The sequence below is a fragment of the Primulina huaijiensis genome, chromosome 17, assembly GCF_012295235.1.
Source record: "Primulina huaijiensis isolate GDHJ02 chromosome 17, ASM1229523v2, whole genome shotgun sequence".
In the NCBI taxonomy this organism is placed as follows: Eukaryota; Viridiplantae; Streptophyta; class Magnoliopsida; order Lamiales; family Gesneriaceae; genus Primulina; species Primulina huaijiensis.
This window is the reverse complement of record NC_133322.1, coordinates 2,057,359-2,079,016: the sequence shown is the minus strand read 5'-3', so window position 1 is coordinate 2,079,016 and position 21,658 is coordinate 2,057,359. Positions and strand designations below refer to the sequence as shown.

At 34.2% G+C, this 21,658-nt stretch overlaps 6 protein-coding genes across 7 annotated transcripts in view; 5 read left to right on the top strand and 1 right to left on the bottom strand.

The window, feature by feature from the left end:
* The window catches only part of LOC140963260 (uncharacterized), a 41,950-nt gene extending 37,100 nt beyond the window's left edge, over window positions 1-4,850 (top strand). The window contains exon 5 of the mRNA XM_073422547.1: window positions 4,838-4,850. Within this exon, the coding sequence (XP_073278648.1) occupies window positions 4,838-4,850 (13 nt within the window). The remainder of the gene's footprint in view (window positions 1-4,837) is intronic.
* LOC140963385 (zinc finger protein WIP2-like) lies at window positions 1,571-4,831 on the top strand. The gene is made up of 2 exons (XM_073422687.1): window positions 1,571-2,056; window positions 4,237-4,831. Exons 1-2 carry the CDS (start codon window positions 1,604-1,606, stop codon window positions 4,699-4,701), a joined length of 918 nt encoding a protein of 305 aa, XP_073278788.1. The 5' UTR covers window positions 1,571-1,603; the 3' UTR covers window positions 4,702-4,831.
* A 1,450-nt stretch (window positions 4,851-6,300) lies between the features above and the next one.
* On the top strand, window positions 6,301-7,305 carry LOC140963259 (mitogen-activated protein kinase kinase kinase 20-like). Its single transcript, XM_073422546.1, has one exon. It carries the CDS (start codon window positions 6,301-6,303, stop codon window positions 7,303-7,305), a length of 1,005 nt encoding a protein of 334 aa, XP_073278647.1.
* A 6,387-nt stretch (window positions 7,306-13,692) lies between these two features.
* Window positions 13,693-17,161, top strand: LOC140962690 (zinc finger A20 and AN1 domain-containing stress-associated protein 8-like). The gene is made up of 3 exons (XM_073421644.1): window positions 13,693-13,766; window positions 13,903-13,955; window positions 16,356-17,161. Exon 3 carries the CDS (start codon window positions 16,368-16,370, stop codon window positions 16,875-16,877), a length of 510 nt encoding a protein of 169 aa, XP_073277745.1. The 5' UTR covers window positions 13,693-13,766; window positions 13,903-13,955; window positions 16,356-16,367; the 3' UTR covers window positions 16,878-17,161.
* Window positions 17,162-17,545: 384 nt separating this feature from the next.
* Window positions 17,546-20,298, bottom strand: LOC140962300 (sm-like protein LSM7). 2 transcript variants are annotated; one of them, XM_073421157.1, is made up of 6 exons: window positions 20,191-20,298; window positions 20,027-20,095; window positions 19,624-19,705; window positions 18,764-18,835; window positions 18,279-18,331; window positions 17,546-17,886 (listed from the first exon to the last, which is right to left on the bottom strand). In XM_073421157.1, the coding sequence occupies exons 2-6, from the start codon at window positions 20,027-20,029 to the stop codon at window positions 17,797-17,799; spliced, it is 300 nt and encodes a 99-aa protein (XP_073277258.1). In that variant the 5' UTR covers window positions 20,030-20,095; window positions 20,191-20,298; the 3' UTR covers window positions 17,546-17,796. The 2 variants fall into 2 exon arrangements, with proteins under 2 accessions (XP_073277258.1, XP_073277259.1); XM_073421158.1 differs by having other exon boundaries at window positions 18,764-18,829.
* A 585-nt stretch (window positions 20,299-20,883) lies between these two features.
* Window positions 20,884-21,658, top strand: part of LOC140962453 (large ribosomal subunit protein eL31) — a 1,964-nt gene continuing 1,189 nt past the window's right edge. Inside the window, exon 1 of the mRNA XM_073421362.1 lies at window positions 20,884-21,049. Within this exon, the coding sequence (XP_073277463.1) occupies window positions 20,964-21,049 (86 nt within the window). The 5' untranslated portion in view covers window positions 20,884-20,963. The remainder of the gene's footprint in view (window positions 21,050-21,658) is intronic.

Sequence of the window (21,658 nt, the reverse complement as noted above, 5' to 3'; positions counted from 1 at the left end):
AACTTGGCAAAGTTAGGAGAAGTGCTGTTTTTTTTTCTTATGTTATCTGTTACGTTCAGAAACATGTGTTTTATGCAAGTTTATTATATGTTATATTATGTCTCAGATTGAATAGCTTTATCCTTATATCATTTTTATCCTACTGATTCATACGCACAAGGCACGTACTCGAATATTTTCAAAGTATTTTTTTGTAAACGCGTTTTTCTATCAATAAAATTTATTTACTGATAGGAACCATAGGCATGAATTTTAGTGTAAACCATGTTGCTAATTAGAAGTAAGATGAATGCACTTCTGATCATATATAGTTACTAAGGAAAAAGTTTTTTTTTTTTCTAACTCAAAAATAAAAAAAAGAGTGTTATTTGATTATTTTTAGTAAAATGGTATGAGCTCTATAATTGGTTAAAAAAAATAAAAAAGGGCTTGTATCACTGTCGTCAGGCAACATCAAATGGCAATAAAGTTTTGGATGACGTCATGCTCGTAGCTCAACAGTCACTTGTAACATCATTTTCATCACCAATTGTCAACAGCTGTCCCGTCCCTCTTTCAACGATACAAATAATTAATANTCATCACATTCAATAGGTGAGTGACACCTCATCGGTGCTCACATAAATCTGCACCGTAGGTGTGGAGGATATCAAAAATATATATAAATATGTAAAGTAACCTGTGCATATTATGTTTGTGGTTAAGATAGATTTGAATTATTATAAGGGTAACAGGTCAGAAAAATAATTAAACATGCGACCCAAAATGTCTTATTCATAAATATGTTAATAATAATAATATAAATTTGGTTATATATCCCCATTCCTTTTGCTTGCCGGCCTCAATTCTCAAACAAAGCAGACACAATCAAATATCATGGTATTTATTGCTTTTTGTACAGGCCCCATTACCATATATTGCTGTTAGAAGGAATGACACTTGAGTTAATATAATTGAAATATTTCATTAAAAATGCATCTATATTATTATTACAATAGAAAGTTGCTTCACATCCAGCATATATTTGGATCCATCCATCTACTACCTTAATTTGTGGACAAGTTTTGTGAAATGTGTAGTTTTTGCATGTAAATCTTTTATTAAGAAAAATCACCATGATGTGTTATATTATATATGCTACATCCTTGGCGTGCAACGCTTGATGCGGAGACATTGATTGATTACTCATTTTTATTTTGTCTGATGTTTGGCTTAAATTCTACAAAAGATTAGTGTCATACACGATTAGTACTTATCAAAATATATTGATTTATCATCGTTATGTTATGCAGCTGAATGGATTAACGTGAGCTCTAATTAATGATAATGGAGTACTTTGGCTCCTAAAATATGTCCATAGGTTTTTTTTATATGATTAAAGATAATTCAAATTAAACTGATCAAAACTAGTCTAGTAATTACTGCAAGTAAATCGAGAATATACGGTGAGTTTTGTTAAATGGTTGGACCAATCCACATGGGAACAAAGCCACCACAAGCTGTGTCAGCTGATCTTATATAACAATTCAATCATTCAACTCGAGAGCTCGCACTTCTTCCATATCTTCCGTCCCTCCTTCTCCTCCAATATTCTTCCACAATCATGACGGAACCCTACAATAATTTCACAGCACAGTGCTTCAACTTCATTCCTCTCTATTCTTCATCTGCTCATCATCTGTATTATCCCTACTCTTCATCTCCTCCGAGAGAAGCTCTTCCTCTCCTCAATACCCTCAGCCTCAACCAAGATTCATGCACCGAAACCTCCTCAGATTATTCACTCAACTACCAACAAATACCAGATAAAGATCCTAATTTTGAAGATGAGAATGTAACTGTAGCGTTACATATAGGGCTCCCAAGCCCTAGTTCTGAGGTGGGCTATGGCGAAATCATGGATAAGGATGGTGTGGATATACTCACCGGGTTGCCTTTAAACGGGTTAAACATGGGCCAGTATTGGATTCCAACTCCTTCGCAGATTCTCATCGGTCCGACACAGTTTTCTTGTCACCTTTGTCCCAAGACTTTTAACCGACACAATAACCTGCAGGTAATCTTGTTTTTCTCTTCCCCATTTTTCGATGAACCCTAGAATAAAGTTTAATCAGCATCTTTTCACTAAATAGTTTAGCATCTGTTTTACTTTTCATATATAATATAATTTCACCTTGTTGAAAATTAGACGACGTTTTGATCTCTTTCTTCTTAATTAATTGGGTTTATAACGTAATTTTTACAAGAAATGTACTCTTTAATGCAGTTGAGTGTGTTCTTTCTTCTTGATTTGACAAGTATTTCTCCCTGTAGTCTCTTCCTAGTTATGGCTTTTAAATGTAATTTACTATTTCTCCTCTGTTTTATTTCTCTGAAATTGGGCATTTATATCACGGGCCGTATGGAATCAAAATTGAATAGAATTTTGTTGATGATAATTTATTGATTGACTTTGAATATTTTTTAAAAAAGAAATAAGAATTTTTCGTAAATCTAACGGATCGATAACTTGATCCAGCTCATAAAAAAAATTAAAATTTTAAATTTTGATAAACGAAATTGACTATTAACACCACTATTTTGAGAAAACAAATATTTATAATTTTTTCAAGTAATAGAGTGAGATGGTATATTTTTAGAAAATTCTTTTAAAAGTGCCAAATAAAAAAGTTACAATGCGAATTTAGTCCTGAATGTATATGTTTGTCATATTTTTAGTCATGTATATTTTGTTAAATCAATTATAGTTTAGTATGTTTTTTCTTTAATTTTAGTAATTTTTGTAAAAATCATGTAACTATATGACTAATAGTATTGTTAAAATTTATGATTACGTTGTCAAACATGAATGCATAGCTCAAGAATTCTTCTTTTAACTGTGTACTTACAAAAATTTAACAATAATATTGATTATTTAATTACATGATTTTGGAAAGCATGACTAAATTTGATTAAAAAAACATAGTTAAAATAATATAATTAATCTAACGAGACATATATGACTAAAAATATCACACATCATTCATCAATGTATACATGACTAAAATCGGTATTTTGATAGGTTAAAAATGATAACATAAGCTTATTTATGGTGCATTCTGATTCAGATGTTTCGCTTCTTTTTTGGGGTTAAATCGTAATCATCATCTAGTGATGTCTCATATTTCGACCAAAGCAATAAGTAGGGATACCAACGGGGTGAGGGCGGGTTGCCATCTCCTTTCCCGCCCCATATCCTAGCTCCTAGAACCCAAACCCGTGAGTATCAAATCTCCATTTCCATCATCGTCTTCATTTCCAATTCAAAAATAGTAATGGGGTCGAACTTATTATTATACTATTATCAATAATGTTATTATTATCATGGTGGGTTCGGAGATGATGATAATATTCAGATATCTGCTCCGAATTATTTCGGGAATTCAAAAATATCTCAGAAACCGAACTCAAAAATTAGTCCACAAACATGTTCCATTACATTTCGGGTTTTCAACAGAACTCATAATGAAAATCGCCATCCCTATCTATATGTAGATGTCCACTGCACAAAATACAGTAACACGACGCATGTTTCATTTGTCTGTTCCTCGATACAGTACATTCATATTGTAAAGTTTATGTGTCCACACCCTACATGCTACGTAGTATTTCAGTAAATAAAATTTTGAATTGTTTCACTGTAGTGTAAATTTTTTCATTGACCACTACAGTAGTTAGTTGGGTATTAATTACTGCTTTCACTCCACCATAATACCATATATGCAGCCGCCTCCTTGTCTGAGCAGATACGCAGCAAGCGCCGGTGTATGAGGATGGGGACGTGAATGGGTCAAAGCTCGTAAATATATTTTCAAAACTGAAACATGAAATTTAATTTTCACTTGCTGCATATTCGTATGCATATTAAGCACATATATTTTGGTGGATATGCGTCTATATATTATATATATTTATGGGCCTTAATAGATCTAATTTCTTGTAAAATAAATACAAATATAGTATCAAACATGATTTTTGAGCACAATTAAAGACCATGTGCTATGTCAACTTCCACAAAAATGTAAAAGACTATGATCTAATGATATTGGAATAGAGGGAGAAACGCTCTCGATTTAACATATTAGATACTAGACATGCGATCATTTCTAATAACATATTACATATCAAAATAATGAAATTGCCGCTCGAGAAAAATGATGAAATAAGCCTCACAAATGTGGGCATACATGATTTCAGATGCATTTGTGGGGGCATGGATCACAATATAGAAAAGGCCCCGAATCCTTACGAGGCACGCAGCCCACGGCCATGCTAAGATTACCATGCTACTGCTGCGCCCCTGATTGCAAGCACAACATCGATAACCCGACAGCAAAGCCACTCAAAGATTTCAGAACCCTTCAAACACATTACAAGAGGAAACATGGAACAAAACCCTTCACATGCAGAAAGTGTGGGAAAGCATTCGCGGTGAAAGGTGATTGGAGGACACACGAGAAGAACTGTGGCAATATTTGGTACTGTATTTGTGGTTCTGATTTTAAGCGTAAAAGGTCTTTGAAAGATCATATCAAGGCGTTTGGGAGAGGCCATGGGGGTCTGGGGGTTGAGCTTCAGCTTCAGCGGCCTGACGAGGAAGACGAAGAATCTGCTGCATCTGAGATTGAGCAAGGAGGAGATCAGTACTCTTCATCCATGTGATTTGATTTTCGTTTGATTCTTAAAAGGATTGTTATGATTTTGTTTTGTTTTGTTTTGTGGGAAGTCTTATTTCTCATAAAAATATTTGCTTATTTTTTTTGGTAGCTTCCTTATTTGTATATTACTTTGTATTTAGAGATGTGAATTAAATGGTTTGAGTTTTGTCATGATATGAACTTGTAAACTCATGGAAATGTTTATTGAATAATATTTTTTTCTTGACGTGGATGTTGACATGGATTTTTGGAACATAACTTCCGTACCTGACATGAAAATTGTAATTTTCTCTTTTTCTTTGATGTTGACTTTATGAAATAACTTTAACCTACAAAGAATGTCAAAACCTAGAAATAATTGTAAAAGTGATCGATCAATGGGTTATTGCATGGGTTTGGACCACATGTATGTATGACTTGTTAGTTTACACTTTAATTGAAGACGACTTACGTAAATTGTAATCGATCCAATATGCGTGTATATATATTTATATGTATATGATTTCAAAAATTGATGTTTCACATGGTTTTCAAGTATATTTTTAAATGTATTTTTCTTTTAAAAAGTTCAGATTTTAATAGAGTAGTGAATTTTTTAAAAAAAAATAAAAAGATTGATTAAAAATTGTATTTTGGGGTTAATGGTGGTTGATTTGGAGATATTGTTTTCCCTAATAAGAAATTTAAATTCCTACATTCGTAACAATGGAATATATTATATGTCTCCGTGTCATTTTTAAACCTAAAAAAAATTAGTTGATAATGCAACTGATAATTAAAATTTGATTTTAAAATATATTTAAAATAATGAACTAGTAATAAGTATTATCGTCGAGTAAAAAGGATAATTTCGATAATATTATAAAAATATTCGTTGAAAATGTTTTTTCTTTCGAAGTTATAATTGGAAAGACACACCGAAAAAATGATGCTTATGCAAATTACCTAAAAACATAAAAACAATTGCTCCAAAAAAAAAATTTAATATTGATTTATAAACGTTAAAAGAGGAAGAAGATAATTGAAATAAACGAAATAGGTAAAACTAAAAAACGTGTGATTTATGTAAGGGACGAAGAGTGAAAAAAAATTTAATCTAATTAGTTTGGAAAAGTAATAAATAGAAGCAAGGAAAATAATTTAAAGAACGCCGTTAGCAAAAAAAAAAAATTTGGCGGCCATATTTTAGGGATTAATATATTCAAATTTTAGCCAATTTTTTTTAAATATATTAAGCTTTTGAAAAAAATTTAAAAAGTGATATTCTCCCAATGAAAATCATATATTCGATGTGGCAGCGTTAATTATCCAAGGAAGATTTTAGCCAATCCAAGAAAATCCAATAGAACAAAATCAATCCTAGACAAACTACGTACCCTCCACCTTACAGAACAACAAATTGATTACGATTAGTGCTAATCTAGGATTGATCTCACGCAAATCCGATTTTGTCCATATTATACTGTAACTAAAACAATATACTCGCTCGGCTATTCTATCTATATCTATATAAATAAACGGGCAGCCTCCATTCTTTTCATATGCACTTGTAGCACAAATTTTTGAATTTCCGAGAAATTAAGATTTCAAGAAACACACGAAGATGCATTGGATTAGAGGAGAAACTTTGGGCAGAGGGGGTTTTGCCTTCGTCTCTAAAGGCATAACCCGACAAGAAGATGGCTGCCTCAGTACTAGTATCCCATCCGTCGTCGCTATCAAATCTTCAAGATCATCGGAGTCCAAGTCTCTTGTCAAAGAAAAGAAGCTGCTCGATCTGTTCAACAATTGTCCGTTCATCATCCGATGTTTCGGGGACGATACGACTGAAGAAGATGGTCAGGAATTATACAATATCTTTCTCGAGTACGCTTCCGGAGGTTGTTTGGCCGATATCATCAAGTCCGGCGCTGGCAAAGGCTTGCCGGAGCCTGTTGTGAAGCATCACACAAGATCGGTTCTCATGGCTCTTTCACATATGCACGCACTGGGGTACGTGCACTGCGATATCAAGCCCCACAATATATTGATCGTTAAGGAAGGTGACGAGAAAAAGAATGTGACTACTTCTGTTAAAGATACTGCAAAGGTTGGAGATCTTGGAAGTGCTCTTAGCATGCGTGGCGGCGATGATGAGTATGATGGGGGTTTCAGGGGTACCGTTCTCTATGCGGCTCCGGAGTCGATAACCAATCAAACATATGTACCTCAATCAGATGTTTGGTCATTGGGATGCACCGTCTTGTCCATGTTGACTGGGAAATCGCCTTGGAAGTTTGACAACCCCACAACTGCCACTGATGTGATGATGACAATCGGTTGTAGCGATCAGATTCCGGAGATCCCCAAGACTAAGAAGATTTCGAAAGAGGCAGTGGATTTTCTCAAGAAGTGTTTTGTTAAGGATCCAAGATCAAGATGTACTGCCGACATGCTTCTTGATCATCCCTTCGTCAAAGCTAGCAACGTCCCTCTTGCCGCAAAATGCAGCAGCCGCCACCATCACCGCCACCATCATCCGATCACATCAAGATTATCTCACGGCATCAGCTCATTGGTCCCCAGCTGCTTTCATTTCGATGTTTCGGCAGCAGTCTATACTTCGTAATATAATCAATGGAAGAACAATCAAGTTATGTGTAAATCGAATTATAAAACGTTTGTAGTGACAAACAATTTCTAACAAAGTAATCTATCTGACAAGTATACACGATTTTAACATGTTGCTTTAGATTAGCATGGGCTTCTGCCTGTATACTGATTGCGAATAATTTTGCAACATTTATATAATTATAATCGTATTAAAAACACACAGACACAGCTGATCAATATTTTTAGCTAAGTTTTTTATTTTTTTAAAAAAATTATGTAGATCAAGGCGTGCATTGCATAGATGAAAGAAGCTATATTAATTTAGCATTGTTAATTCTTGATATTAAAAAAAATAGTTATGACAGTTTTTAGAGAACAGTAATAATTAATTTTTTGCTTAAGGAAATTTTAATATCTTGTAAATTTATTTTTAAATTACTATTAAAATTTGTATGTACCAACCATTTGAAAATAATTTCATTTTATTTTTGCACGTAGGTTTTCAATTTGTAAATAAAATCATATTATATTAAAGGCAAATTAGCCTTCTAATACGTTTTTAAAAAAATATCATTTACCAAAAAAATATATTCAAAGTAGTAGGTTATGCTAACTACTAACGAAGCTATTATGCGATCCAAGAAAAGCGTTCCGAAAAAATTTGAAAAGGTAAAAAACGAAATCCTATTGAACAAAAATCCTAACCAAACGAGATTTTCAATATACTCAATCATATAAGATGAATGCGAATTTAGGATTCTAATTCAGTTAATAGCCTGATTTTATTATTCACGAAAAATTTTGTGAGACGATCTCACATGTCGATTTTATGAGACAGATATTCTATTTGGGTCACCCATGAAAAAATATTACATTTTATCCAAAAAATATAACTTTTTATTGAAAATATGGGTAGGATTGACCCACCTCACGGATAAAGATATGTGAAACCGTTTCAGTAAAGACATACTCTTTATGATTTTATCCTATTAAACGTTTTGATATTTGTTATAACTACATCTTTATTTTTGAACATTTGACACGGAAAAAACTTTATTATCGTAAATACATTATCTCATATGTTTGTTTTGATATTAAATTGAAAATTTCCGAAACTAAATAAAAAATAACTATTTTACACAATATTAATATTGTTATATCGTTAAAAAAAACTTGGATATATAAAGAAACATGGTTTTCCTCTAGGGTTTGCGAATATTATAAGGGCTGGTCTCCTGTTTTCGCAGGATTGATTTGCATGATCATCTTTTGATTCGTGCTGTGGTTATTTGTATCAAGGTATATGGATCTGGATGAAATTGTACGATTGGTAAATGAGTTGAAACTCTCCCAAACTGATGCTAATGAAGTTGTAAATCCGGATGAAACAGACATCCGGATCGGGGAGGAATGATTATCTCGATGCTTGGTGGCAAAAGTATTATCTCCAAAGGCCATAAATCGGGATGCATTCTAGCTGCAGATGCATGTGTTCTTCAGGCAGAGAGTATAATGGATATTGAGACCACATGTGATAATATGTTTGTTTTTTTAGTTTCATTCACTGTGTTTCCAAAGAGAACACACACTCTCTTAATACAGGAGAACAAACACCTCACAAATATTATAGAACTAAGCACTCAAATGCTATAGATGAGAGAAAACTCGAAGAAGGGATGATTTCAGAATGAAGGAAGGAGCTCTATTTATAGAGCCTCTTGTCCGTGTGAAGACGCGTATAAAACGCGTCTTCAATCTTTCCACGAAATTTCCTTCGTCAACATTTTGCCTGCAAAACGTGTTAATAATTTTGTCCCTACGTCCCTACCTCATTTAATGCTCCTGTCGACATCGACGTGGTCGGTCTAGGGCTCGGAAAAAATATTTGAGGAGAAATGGATACCAAACATGCAATCAAAAAGAGGTGAGCCACTAGTACTTTGGAAAGTGAGGATACAATGAGTGCTTTGATGAAGGATGGAGCTAGGGATGGCGACTTAATTTCCACCGGCTTGAATCCATATGAAGCAGGCAAAATGCTCAAGATCCCACTATTCGCAACTGGGGTGCATGACTCTCTTCTGGAGGTTCCATGCTAAGGGCCAGTATGTGGTGAGAGATGGGTGACGTCTCAGCGTGGGCTTTTTCTTAGCTCCTGAACATCAGTCGATGCATCCCAATGAAATATGGTGGTCTTTTATCTCGAGTATTTCTGTTCCGCCAAAGGTCCAGTTGTTGATTGTATTTCTACCAACCAGAACCTATTTCTTCACCATGTTCCGGCCGTTAGAGATTCCTGCATCATGTGCAATTTCCCTATAGAACCAACTTTCCATGCTCTATTCTCATGTGCTGCGATTAAACATCTGTGGAAAAACACATCATTTGCACAAGTTTCAAGGGGTGCCTTGCAGTAATGCACTTTGGAGCTTTGCTTGTGGTAGAAAGAAAATCCGCACATGGGCAGTATGGAAAGAAAATCAGACTTTTATACATAGGGATATTAGGAAATCATTGGCCGAGAATATTTTTTGGAGCTCCACTCTACTATCTAATTTTTGAAAAGCTCGATATGGAGAAGGTGTGGAAATCGTCAAATCGTGCACACTAAAGCTTAATGTGGATGCGGCCTTGAATGAGGACGGGCATCAATACAACATCGGTGGCGCAGTTCGAGACACTCAAGACCGTTTGTTGCTGGCTTTTGGTAAACAAATCAATCAGTCCATCTCAATAGTACATGGTGAACTTACAATTTGGGAAGAAATTAATAGATACTAGAGAGGCTTAAAGATGTTCATGTAACAACATATTCAATTTTGCTAGTACAGACAATCACAACCAAATAGGAAGATCTTGGATATATTGAGTTTTGTGCAGAAGAGATCAGGAAGTGAACGAAAAAACTTGTGACTTCAGAGTTTATTAATGTTCATAGTTCGGTTAATAGAATAGTCCATAATATTTCTCATTTTGTTTTTTCTTCCCCTTCATCTTTTGTTTGAGTGAATGTATTGTTAGGTTTGTAATGAATGATGTTAATCATTAAAGTTGTGAGTTTTACCATAGAAAAATATTGTTACATCGTTTTTGATGTAAAATTGTCAAACATGGATTAAAATATCATAAAAACTAGGTTTAAAGTGAAATCAAATTCCATATTTTGATTCTATTCGGTTCAATTAGTAAATGAAATAAATTCCACTGTGTTTGGTATTCAAATCAATAAATTTTATATTTACAAAATTAAAATGATCCAATCAAATCTATTTATCTCCAAAGTCATGTATGATCATACAAGGCATCATAAAAATTATATTATTGATGAATTAAAGCTCATTGAGATGACGTGAGATTCACTTGTAACAATTTTTTCTCTGATTTTGAAAAAAAAATATGAGTATATTTTTCGATTTTTTTATTTGAATAGAATATAAAAAATAAATATATTTATAAAATAAAATTTTACAATTTTATAACTACACGGGCTCGGGGAAAAGAGGTGACCCTAGTTTCTTTACTCTCGATGAACATGGCTTCCAGATCCAGAATACCTCGCCAGCTTTCCCCTAAATTCCTCCGCCGATGTTTCTTTTCGAACCCCTCCTTTTCCACTTCTGACCAAATTTCTAAACTTTTCTCCGGTTCCAGAGTTCCTTTCCCAAAACCCTCCTGCAATAAACTATATTTTGGTGAGATCATACCGCCACAATATGCCATTTCTAAGTACCAAAGTCAAATCAAGATACCGAACTTTTCTGGAGAAAACCCACAAAATCGTAAAAAGGCTGATTTTTGTCGAGTTTTTACTATGCCCAGATCGATTGCTAGTTCTCTGTTCAAAGCTCAAGATGCCCGTGTTTTTTGCCACCCACTATCCTGCTGTAATCTAATGTATGATAAACCTAGATTATTTTCGTCCAATTCAGACCCATCGTCGTCTTCAGCTGAACAAATGTCCGACACCTCTATTAAGAATCGGAATCAGAACCAGGAATTCAAGCATCAGGAGATCACTGGGCCGACTGTCGATCGGGATTTATCAGCATTAGCGAATGAAACACGCGACGTTCTTGAGATGAAGATGAAGACTATGTACAGTCTAAGTAAGGCTTTGGCTGGATTAGGCCTCGTGCACCTTGCGTTGGGAGCTTGGACAGCATATATTACAAGAGATTCGCCTATTCCAGAGGTGTTGGTACAGAGTTTCTTGGCTTTTGGGATGCCATTCTCACTTGCATTCATGTTGAGGCGAGCGTTGAAGCCAATGTACTTCTTCAAGAAAATGGAGGAGCAAGGTAGACTGCAGATTTTGACTCTTACTCTTCAGATTTCCAAGAATTTGAACACTTTTTTTGTTCGTTTTCGTGGTATTTCTTATTTGTGTGTTGCTGGTGCATCTGTTGGTTTGATCTTTGTAGTGCTTTCTCGGTGAAGCTCTTGATACTTTTATTTATAGAATTTATTAATTTAAGGTATGAGATGAGATTTATTTTTGTTCTGAATTTTCTTGGAGAATTGTATTATTTATTGATAATGAATGATTAATATTTGATCAGCTCGTTGATTAATGTGTTCTTATAGATTTAAAATCAACGATGCACAGTTAATAGAGATGAGCGATAATCATGGTAGCAATTTTGAGCATTTATTCGGTCATCTTGGTGTTTGAATGACCTTTCATCGTATTTTTATGGAGATTTTTCTTTAAGCATTGGTTGTAATACCCACAAGTCGATAAAACTGTCTTTGTGAAGCTATCCTCACGGCTAAACCTCGACTCCTTTAACCAGTTATCAGCGGTACCATTTTCTAGGTGTTAATTTTCTTGTAATGACACTTGATGCTAATGCAGTCATTTCTTTTCTAAGTTTATGTTTCTTTTGAATCATTAGTGGAATGCATATTTCCGAGCTTTATTGAGTACATTCCACGAAACAAACAATTAAGTTAATGAAGATGATTGGCACTAGTTTTAACACCGAACAGCTCATTTGTTTCACCCAGTCCAGTATAAAAAAGTGTGAACAAAGTAATAAAATTTCATTGTTCTATGATTTTAGTGTATGTCAAATCAGCTTTGAACTCTCATGTTGCATCATTAGATCTTATGTCCAATAACGGGTCCCTTCTTGTTCAAGTAGCTGACCATATCACTGGTTATCTCACGGTATCCATGTCACAAAGACAATTTGCAGAGTTCAACCTGTTTCTTTCGTTTTCTGGATGAAGTCAATTATCTTGCAGCAGATGTATGCCTTCTTGGAAAATAGTTTGGTCCGGTATCTGTGTTTCAAAACTTCTGGTGCACATTTATGTTGTAATAAATATAGCTACACATGGCAAACATTTCCCAAGGGTTCCCCTTGGTTAGTATGACGTAACAATGAAGCGGTAAAATTTGATTTTTCAGGATAAAAAATAACAACGATATAATTTCTAAAGTGTTTGGTTGATGATTAACACATTTTTTTATATATATATATTGGACGAAAAGACTCTTGCTTTAAGCCCCAGACAACACTTTCTTTCCTCCTCCCGTGTTCTGTAATATACTCTATTCTCCTTTCAACTTGTTCATTGTCATCAACATTCATTTCGGGTGGAGGCAGGGAAAAACTTCCACGATATTTAATTTTCATTTCCCAATATATTTTTGTTTATTATTATTATTTTTTATTACGTGAGAACTTGTTGCCGTTATTTTTTATGCGTATTATGTAAACCTTGATGTTAACGCAACAGCCTCTAGTCAAATATATATCAAACGAGTCTTGTACGACTTGCCAAAAAAGTTATTGATAGAGAAAATCAAACTTTTAACTGTTGGACAAACGTTTATCTACTCCACCAACTCGAACAATCTTTTGGAGCATTTTACTTTATTTTGTTAATCATATTTTTCTTTCAATTTACCCACTTTCGAATATAACCATTTATTATCATATTTCAATCTAATAAAAAATTATTTACTTAAATTTTAAAATATCTTAATATAATTATCGCTCATAAAAACATCAATTTTCAAACTATCACATCTCTTTTGTAGTGTTATATAACTTCTCTTTCATTTCAATTCTTAAAATCCATTACTTTCGTTTTAATTTTCTTTTTTTTAAAAAAAAACTAATTACTTGGTCCACTAATATTATATTGTGATTTTTTTTAAAAGCTGGTGATACTGAGCTGGCGCTAGTGGCGGACGATTGCCACGTGTCTTATTTAAATATTAAATTTGAATAAATTAAATACATTGAAACCCCGTCTCTACAATCTCCGCCTCTTCTCGAGTCATTTCCGATAATTGTTTTTATTAGCTCCTTTCTTTCCTACAGGACCAATCAGAAGACGAAACGTGCGAAAGACCACGTACACCGTATCACCGGATAACAACTCATTCCATCCTCACCACCTCCTTTAAAAATATTACCTATGCTCCGCTTCTCCATCTCTCTCTATCTTCCTGTTCGTCTCGAGGTTTCCTATTTCTCTCGCTCTCTCTCTCTCTCTGGAATTGTGTATTTGATTATTATAATCAACAGTTGATATATGATAATATACCTATGACTATTACGTTGGACGTTGATTAATTGTTTTTTATGTTAATTAACAGGGGATTAGGAGCGTACTCTTACAAAATATTCCCCCTGTCTCCTCTGCGAACAGGTCGGTTTAATGTTAAGAAATATATGCTTTTTTATATATATTTGTTTGTGGTGTTAATGATTTAGTTAATTGTTGATGTGTACTGAAGATGTTCGATTTGGGGACTTTATTTAAACAATTTATTGAAACCTTTTTTTTTAATTTTTTGTACTATTGAGTTTTCGTTGTAGTTTTGCTTAATTGTGATAATAGTGTTTGTCTATCTAATGTATTGGGGTAGAAAACGGAGTCCTCTATCTAATTGGGATTTTGCTTGATTCGGTTTGGAGAAGCCAGAGTCCATTTCCATTCAGAGGTGTTACAAGATACGATTTTGTTGATAATTGCTGTGTGTTGAAGCAGTTGTCTAACTTGGTTGAGTGATGAATTCCGTTGAATTGTTTTGACTCGATATCTGTGTTCTGGTATCATACAAGATATGAAGTGAAAAAGATGGTTGGATACTGGAGGATGAGAATTGAATGTATGGTTGGCAATCAAGTAAGAGGCAAAAAATTGGCCACCTCAAAAAAATTATTGTTTCTCAAGATTATCTTCATGAGGGTAAAAAGTCCCTTTGAATTAATTTTGAAGTTTGAACTACTGCCAATCATTTTTATGTGCATTTGAGGTGTCAAGCATTCTATGGCATAAGATAAAGCTGTGCATACTACTACTAGTCACTGTTATCGAGGGCACATAAGGGTGCATGTTAAGAATGCACCTTTGTAATTTTGTTACATTTTCAGCTTATTGGAGTTTCTTGTTGCACAGCAATGATTTCTGCTTATACCATCGTGTTTAGTTCACTTCTACTGCACTTCAAAATGTCTAAGCGTACTACTGATTAAGGGATCCTTATAATTATTAACTTGGTGTGGATGGTGATGCCTTTTTTCCTTTACCGAAAATACAATTATTTTATTGTTTCATCTCCTATAAATCAATAATTATTTTTAAAATTATTTAAAATAATCCATTATTGGTAATTTTATTTAATTTCTCTCTAACCTGTGTTTTTTAACTACATTTTTTTTGTTCATTTTAATATTGGATTGTATGAAATAAAAGTAGGAGTAAAAATATATAAATTTATATTATATCCATTGTTTTACAGGCCATAGTCTGCAAAAATGTTACTTAAACTTTAATGAAAGTGTGGATGTGTTATTCGTGTCCACTATGTCTTGATTATAAATTCCGAGGATTAGATGTTACAGTTTGAGAAAGAGAAAGAACCAAGAGTGCGGGAAGATTAGGGGAAAGAGGAGTGCAAGAGGGCAATTGGAGAAGAAAAAATGCCACAAAGAGATATTGGTGATAATATATCTTGAGTATCCTTAAGTTAGTGTGTTCAATTTAGATATCGTCTTCTTGAGCTTTTTGGAATGAAGGTGTTGTAAATCCTTTTGCAAAGTACATACGTTGCCAAATTTTTAATGGATCCTACTTGAAAAGAATGGGGAAGATTTGGATCCTGCTTGAATATAGGAAAACATCAGGTATTGGGTTGCAATATTGATGCTGTTGGACTTCAAAAGAACATTGTCTGTCGGAAAACATCCTGGTTCAAATCAAATGCGCATAATATTTTATCCGTCTTGTATAGAAATAAGATATGGGTTGTCAGTGAAAGTAGAACGATTCTAATGAGTATTTTTGTTAAAAAATATGTAAATAACCATTTGTGAAAAGAATGGGGAAGATTTGGATCCTGCTTGAATATAGGAAAACATCAGGTATTGGGGTGCAATATTGATGCTGTTGGACTTCAAAAGAACATTGTCTCTCGGAAAACATCTTGGTTCAAATCAAATGCGCATAATATTTTATCCGTCTTGTATAGAAATAAGATATGGGTTGTCAATGAAAGTAGAACGATTCTAATGAGAAAATGACTTATCTCTTTATAAATTTAATTAGTACTTATGAATATTTTTGTTAAAAAATAGGTAAATAACCATTTGTGCCTATTGCTTTCATGGCAGATGTCCTCTGTTAACATTGGTTACAGCTGAGTGCTCTCTTATTTGCATCAAACCTACCATTGGACTTCAAAAGAACATTGTCTATCGTAAAACATCTTGGTTCAAATCAAATGCACAAAATATTTTATCCGTCTTGTATAGAAATAAGATATGGGCTGTCAAGGGAAGTAGAACGATTCTAATGATAAAATGACTTATCTTCTAAAGGTAAATTTAATTATTACTTACGAATATTTTTGTTAAAAAGTAGGTAAATAAACCATTTGTGCCTATTGCTTTCATGGCAGATGTCGTCTGTTAACATTGGTTACAGCTAAGTGATTTTTCCGTGTTTAGTCAATGGTAGGTTTGATTCAAATAAGAGAGCAGAGTAGACATCTTCTGCATATTTTAAGGCATACTGGTGTATTGGTTTTTTTAAACCTTGTTGCAGGAAAATAACAAAATGGAACAAAATGAGACCGGATGCCAAACCCCTCAAGCTCCCGTCCTCTGTGTCAACAATTGTGGATTCTTTGGAACAGCAGCAACTATGAACATGTGCTCCAAGTGTTACAAAGACCTTGTTTTGAAGCAAGAACAGGTCAAGTTGGCCACATCTTCCATTCAGAATATCATACACGGGAGCTCAAGCACCGTTGCAGGTGATTTGAATGTTGCGATTAATGACGCGATGGATGCTTCACCGGAGATTGAGGTGGCGTCAAAACTATCTTCTTCCGCATCTGCAACAAGTGAGAAAATCCAGGAGGTTAAAGAAGGCCCAAAAAGGTGTGGCACCTGCAAGAAACGTGTTGGTTTGACAGGTTTTAATTGTCGCTGTGGCAGTATTTTCTGTTCGGTTCATCGTCATTCTGACAAACACGAATGCAACTTTGATTATCGAAGTGCTGGTCAGGAAGCTATAGCTAAAGCCAATCCTGTTATCAAGGCAGAAAAGCTTGACAAGATATAGAACATTAAGCTGGCGATCTTGAATTTTTTATGAACTTTGTTTCCTGCAGGGGCATCTGCGAATTGGTTTGTGTTGCTTCTCATGCTTTAGTAGGTCGTGGGTGTCGTCAATTAGATAAAAAAAAACTCAAAATTCGTACATGAAGTAGTGGTATGATGGTTATGGCCTAAGTTGGTAGTTGATTCGGTCATCCCTTGTGAAGTGGCTTTCTCGATCTTGTAATAATCTGCTGGTTGTTAATTTGAAGGTTTTCTTTCATACTTGGAATTTCTCGATTGATTTGATTTTTCGTGAGTTATGAAAATATGTGAAATATTTAATTAAAAAATCAATTGTCGTTTTGATTATCATTATCTTCAAACTCTTTCTATATCACGTGACTTCCTGATTGCCCCATAAATAAATGGTAAAAACTTGTGTGAGAGGGTGGCAAAAACTTGTGTGAGACGGTCTCACGAGTCGTATTTGTGAGACGGATCTCTTATTTGGGTCATCCATGAAAAAATATTACTTTTTATGCTAAGAGTATTACTTTTTATTGTGAATATGGGTAGGATTGACCCGTCTCACATATTAAAATCCGAAGAGTTGCCCTTTATTTAATAGATACCATCCATTGATACTTGACCCGTAACCATAACCGAATGAAAAACTCGATGGAACTCAGATAACTGGAAAATATATCATCAAACTTCATTCGTCCCCTAATTGAAAATAGGTCTAGAAATTAATACAACGGGAGAAAAATCATGCAAATTACATCATTTTTGGCTTCTCTATAATAGCGGTTCTTCGAAAAGACAAAACATTGTCAACATATTCCTGCGACTTTTGATGGAAAACGATGGCTAGAAGCAATGCATACAAGACTTTCTAATTTCCCAGAAAATGAGGAGCTAAGTTCAGAGTAAAAGAATGTCTATGCACCATCTGGCTGAACAAATGGATTGGCGATTTCATCTGTCCCATCTGTAGGTGAAACGAGCATCACAGCAGTTCCTCGACAAACCTGCAGTTCACCGATCATTCGTTGCAAGAGTAATATGAGCATAGAGCCTAATTTTTATCCTTTGTCACAAACAAAAACTAGAGCTCTTCCGACACAACATGCTGTCCACCACTGATATGTGCAGCTAGTTAATCTTACGGAACAAGGTATGAAAAGGACACTTAGGAAGGTTTTTAAACTGGAACTAACATATCCAAAATCTAATTTAATATTAGGTACTTCTGAAGGTAGTCGCTTGTCTTTTAATAGATACACATTTCACGATTTTTCATCCTATAAAATAACACAACTTGTAATGGATGAACAAAAGAAGTGAATAAGACCACGCGCGGATTCTGAAACCTCAGTTCATATGTAGTGTAAATTAATGTGTATAAGATGCTAGAACATACTATTAAACCAAGGCGCCTGGTTTGATCAGTGGTCTTCAGTGGATCATCAGGATCTGCAGTCCAGGATCAATATTTAGCGGACAGGGTGATGCATTTCTTCACGACTCGATAAGTAGCAATCATTTTCGACTTAAGAAGATATAAAAGCAATCTATAACACTTACTATTTTGACAAAGCAAATGGAACTAACAGATATGGAGATAGGAACTAAAAAAGGTGTTTTATCGATTTATGACAAAGCAAACTCATAAAAAGTAGCATCATCCTTTTGGTTCACCAAAATAGAATAAGGTGTGGCCGTTTGTATATGCATGAATACGACCATAGGTGGCACTAAACAATATACGTATCCAGACAATTTCTTCCCTTACGCAAGACTTTCAACCGTTCATCTAGTGGAAAGCTAATGTAGAGGCCCACATGATTGAATATACAGAGACCATAATCCCCATGCTAACACGTGCAACAAAGCACAGAAGAATACCTCTCAGAAATTCTACTGCTTCGTCCAGGACAAGATTCAGCAATTGGTCATATCCTTTGAGAGTTCCTGTCACTGAAACCAAAAGTCACACATACAACTTCTTTAAGGAAAAAATTATAGTTCATTCACAAAGATTAAAAATAGTAATAATCACATACACATTGAATCAAGGTTCATAGAGCTGTTGGTTTTCAGAAACATTGGTCCCATGAGGCCAAGCGCATGAATGTGAATTTCTTTCAAACAAATACTGAATGTTTTCCAAGAAAAAAGAATAGCTTGCAAAAAGCAAAGAAAATTTATTGTCCTAATGGCAAGAAAATGCTGGCGAAATTGAAGAGTGAACTGCCTGTGAAAACCCCAAGGATATGCCTGTTAATATGGAGTACTTGGGATTCTGGACTGATAACAGACGTGTTGAACAATAATAATCCTAGCAAGGAGACGAAAAGGAAGTAGAAAGATGGTCGATAACTGTATATAGTTGAACGATTTAATTAATCGATCTGTTCTATATACTTCTAGCTAAAACAATTATCACAGATAGGGTTTCTGAAAATAAACATCTAATCACCAACTTAATGTGATGTTTTTGACTCAGCGTTTTTTTCCCTCGATTTGTTTAAAAGATATAGACATAAAAATGTCAATCATTTCTCTAAAAGATTATGAGCGGTGTCATAGCAAAATCACACCAAAAAAGGAAAGAAACATTCGTAGGTAGTTTACACTCGAGAATAATGTAAAAGGCGGGCGATGTAGCTACAGAATTAAAGCATTAAACCACTAACCGAAGTAAAACTCAAGAACTAAAAACTTTCTGAATCTCTAATGACCAAAAAAGGAGAAAAACAACTGACCTTGTCTTCCACCAGTGAGTTTGACTTGAACACCTTTGTCCACAAATTTCGCTAAATCCAAAACTGTTTCTTTTCTGCCAGACTGAAACAAAGAAATACAGGGTAGCTTCGATGCTACGTGTGGGTACTGCCCCACATAGTTTCGATGTACAAGATTCACACATAGCTTATTTTAAAAAAATTAGTGAACCGATGTATGTGTGACTAAATTTGGGCCTTTGATTCTATCACGGGGTAGTGCCCTCATATGTGGGATGGAATCAACAGAAATACAGCCATATATAACATATTTCTATAACCACTTCAAATCAGGGAACTAAACCTGCGATCGCATGTACGTGCAGATACTATATATCAAAACAGACCAACGAGATTAAAACGAGGATTAAAACGAAGAGTGTACCATGCTCAGCAAACCGACTAACTGAGAGCAGCGAAATGAGCAACAGCCTCTGTCGTCAAAAGAATAAGCCTGCAACCATCGGAAAATTGAACAAACAGGATCACATTGAAGTAAAATGTTCTGAATGCGCAGTGCAGCTTAACCGGAGGTAAACGTAAGCTTACGATTCCCGATATCGAAGTGAAACAGCGGAACGGACAGAATCGCCCTAATCTCCAAAACTTGCGGTTTCCCCTTCCGTAGCTTCATCTATTTAAATTTGTCGTATTTATGATACCCCCAAGTATTCTATTTCTTTGCACATTCGTCCTTCACTTTTTGTTTAAATAAATTTATGTATATATAAATGCCCTTAATAAAATTATAGATTTACTAATTTACCTCAAACTTGTAAATTTTTAATTTTGTATAATATTATCAATTCACAATTTTAATATACTTTAAATTATTAAAATTATAGAACAATAAAATTGACAAATTATTTAAATTTAATTATTTATACTTAAAAAATATCATATAGTTCATTCTTAAATTATTCCATCTTTTTCTATTGTTTTCCATAAATTATTTGAATTTTGCTCGCAAATGTGGTTTCATTCATAAAATTTTAAATTATTTATTAATAAAATCATTTTATAATTAAATTATTTGTTTTTAAAAAAAATATAAATTGTATATACACATAAAATAAGTGCTCTTTAATTTGTATAAAAAAATTAAAATTAAAATCGATGTGAACCTTCGATAAGATTTGATCCAAATATTCATGTAAATTGGGCCTCAAAATCTAAAAAGACTGGGCCCTGAAATAATAGGCCCATCATGCCAAAGTAAAAGGCCACAGCTATATAAAGCCTCGGTCGTAATGACCTAGGGTTTGTCTACTGCTCCAGGGAAGTAGAAGGCGGTGCATTTGTTAGCAGAATCGGCAGCAACAATGGTGGAGAAGGGCAGTAAGGCCAGAAAAGAGGAGGTCGTTGAAAGAGAGTACACAATTAATCTGCACAGACGCCTCCATGGATGGTACGATTACTCTCTTTCTGTTAATGTTTTGATGATAAAGATTAGATTTTTAGATCTGTCAGTATTAAAATTTATTAAAATTCAGGAACGTAAACGGTAGCATTTGATGATTTGTGAACATCATTTGTGAGAATTAATGATATTAGAAATGCAAAGCAGTGAATACTTTGTCTATTTGACTCCCCCTGCTGTAGTCCTGGTGATGTTGTGCAGTTGCTGCAGGGGATCATCTAGCTAGACAGGTGACTGAGTTGTGTACGAGCCCAAAGGGTGTCTGACACTGAATGAAACGATTTGTTGAAGTTTTTGTGCATCGTAGTGATCGCATAAACTTTTTGCATGATGTGTGTTGTGCGTTAGTCTTTTTTAGGTAATATCTTACTATTTTAGTGTTTATAAATTTTAGAGACTGAATGCTTATCGTGAGAATTTCCGGTTACATTAAGAAGTATATTATCAGCATTATGAGTTTTGTATGTATCATGAATTTATTGTTATCTATTTACCAAGCAATTACTAGGTTCATGTGATCATATCCTAAGGTTGTTTAGTACTTGATGGCTAAGACAAAAATTTCTACTATCCAACTGTATTCCAGTATTATATATA

Coding starts and splice junctions, on each gene's coding strand:
- LOC140962690 (XM_073421644.1), top strand. CDS start 16,368: ATGGAACAAAATGAGACCGGATGCCAAACCCCTCAAGCTCCCGTCCTC.
- LOC140963259 (XM_073422546.1), top strand. CDS start 6,301: ATGCATTGGATTAGAGGAGAAACTTTGGGCAGAGGGGGTTTTGCCTTC.
- LOC140962300 (XM_073421157.1), bottom strand. Junction 18,836..19,623: donor ACTCACTGGTGGAAGACAAG/GTCAGTTGTTTT, acceptor TTTTGGTTTCAG/TGACAGGAACTCTCAAAGGA. Junction 17,887..18,278: donor CCAGGCGCCTTGGTTTAATA/GTATGTTCTAGC, acceptor GGTGAACTGCAG/GTTTGTCGAGGAACTGCTGT.
- LOC140963385 (XM_073422687.1), top strand. CDS start 1,604: ATGACGGAACCCTACAATAATTTCACAGCACAGTGCTTCAACTTCATT. Junction 2,057..4,236: donor ACCGACACAATAACCTGCAG/GTAATCTTGTTT, acceptor ACATGATTTCAG/ATGCATTTGTGGGGGCATGG.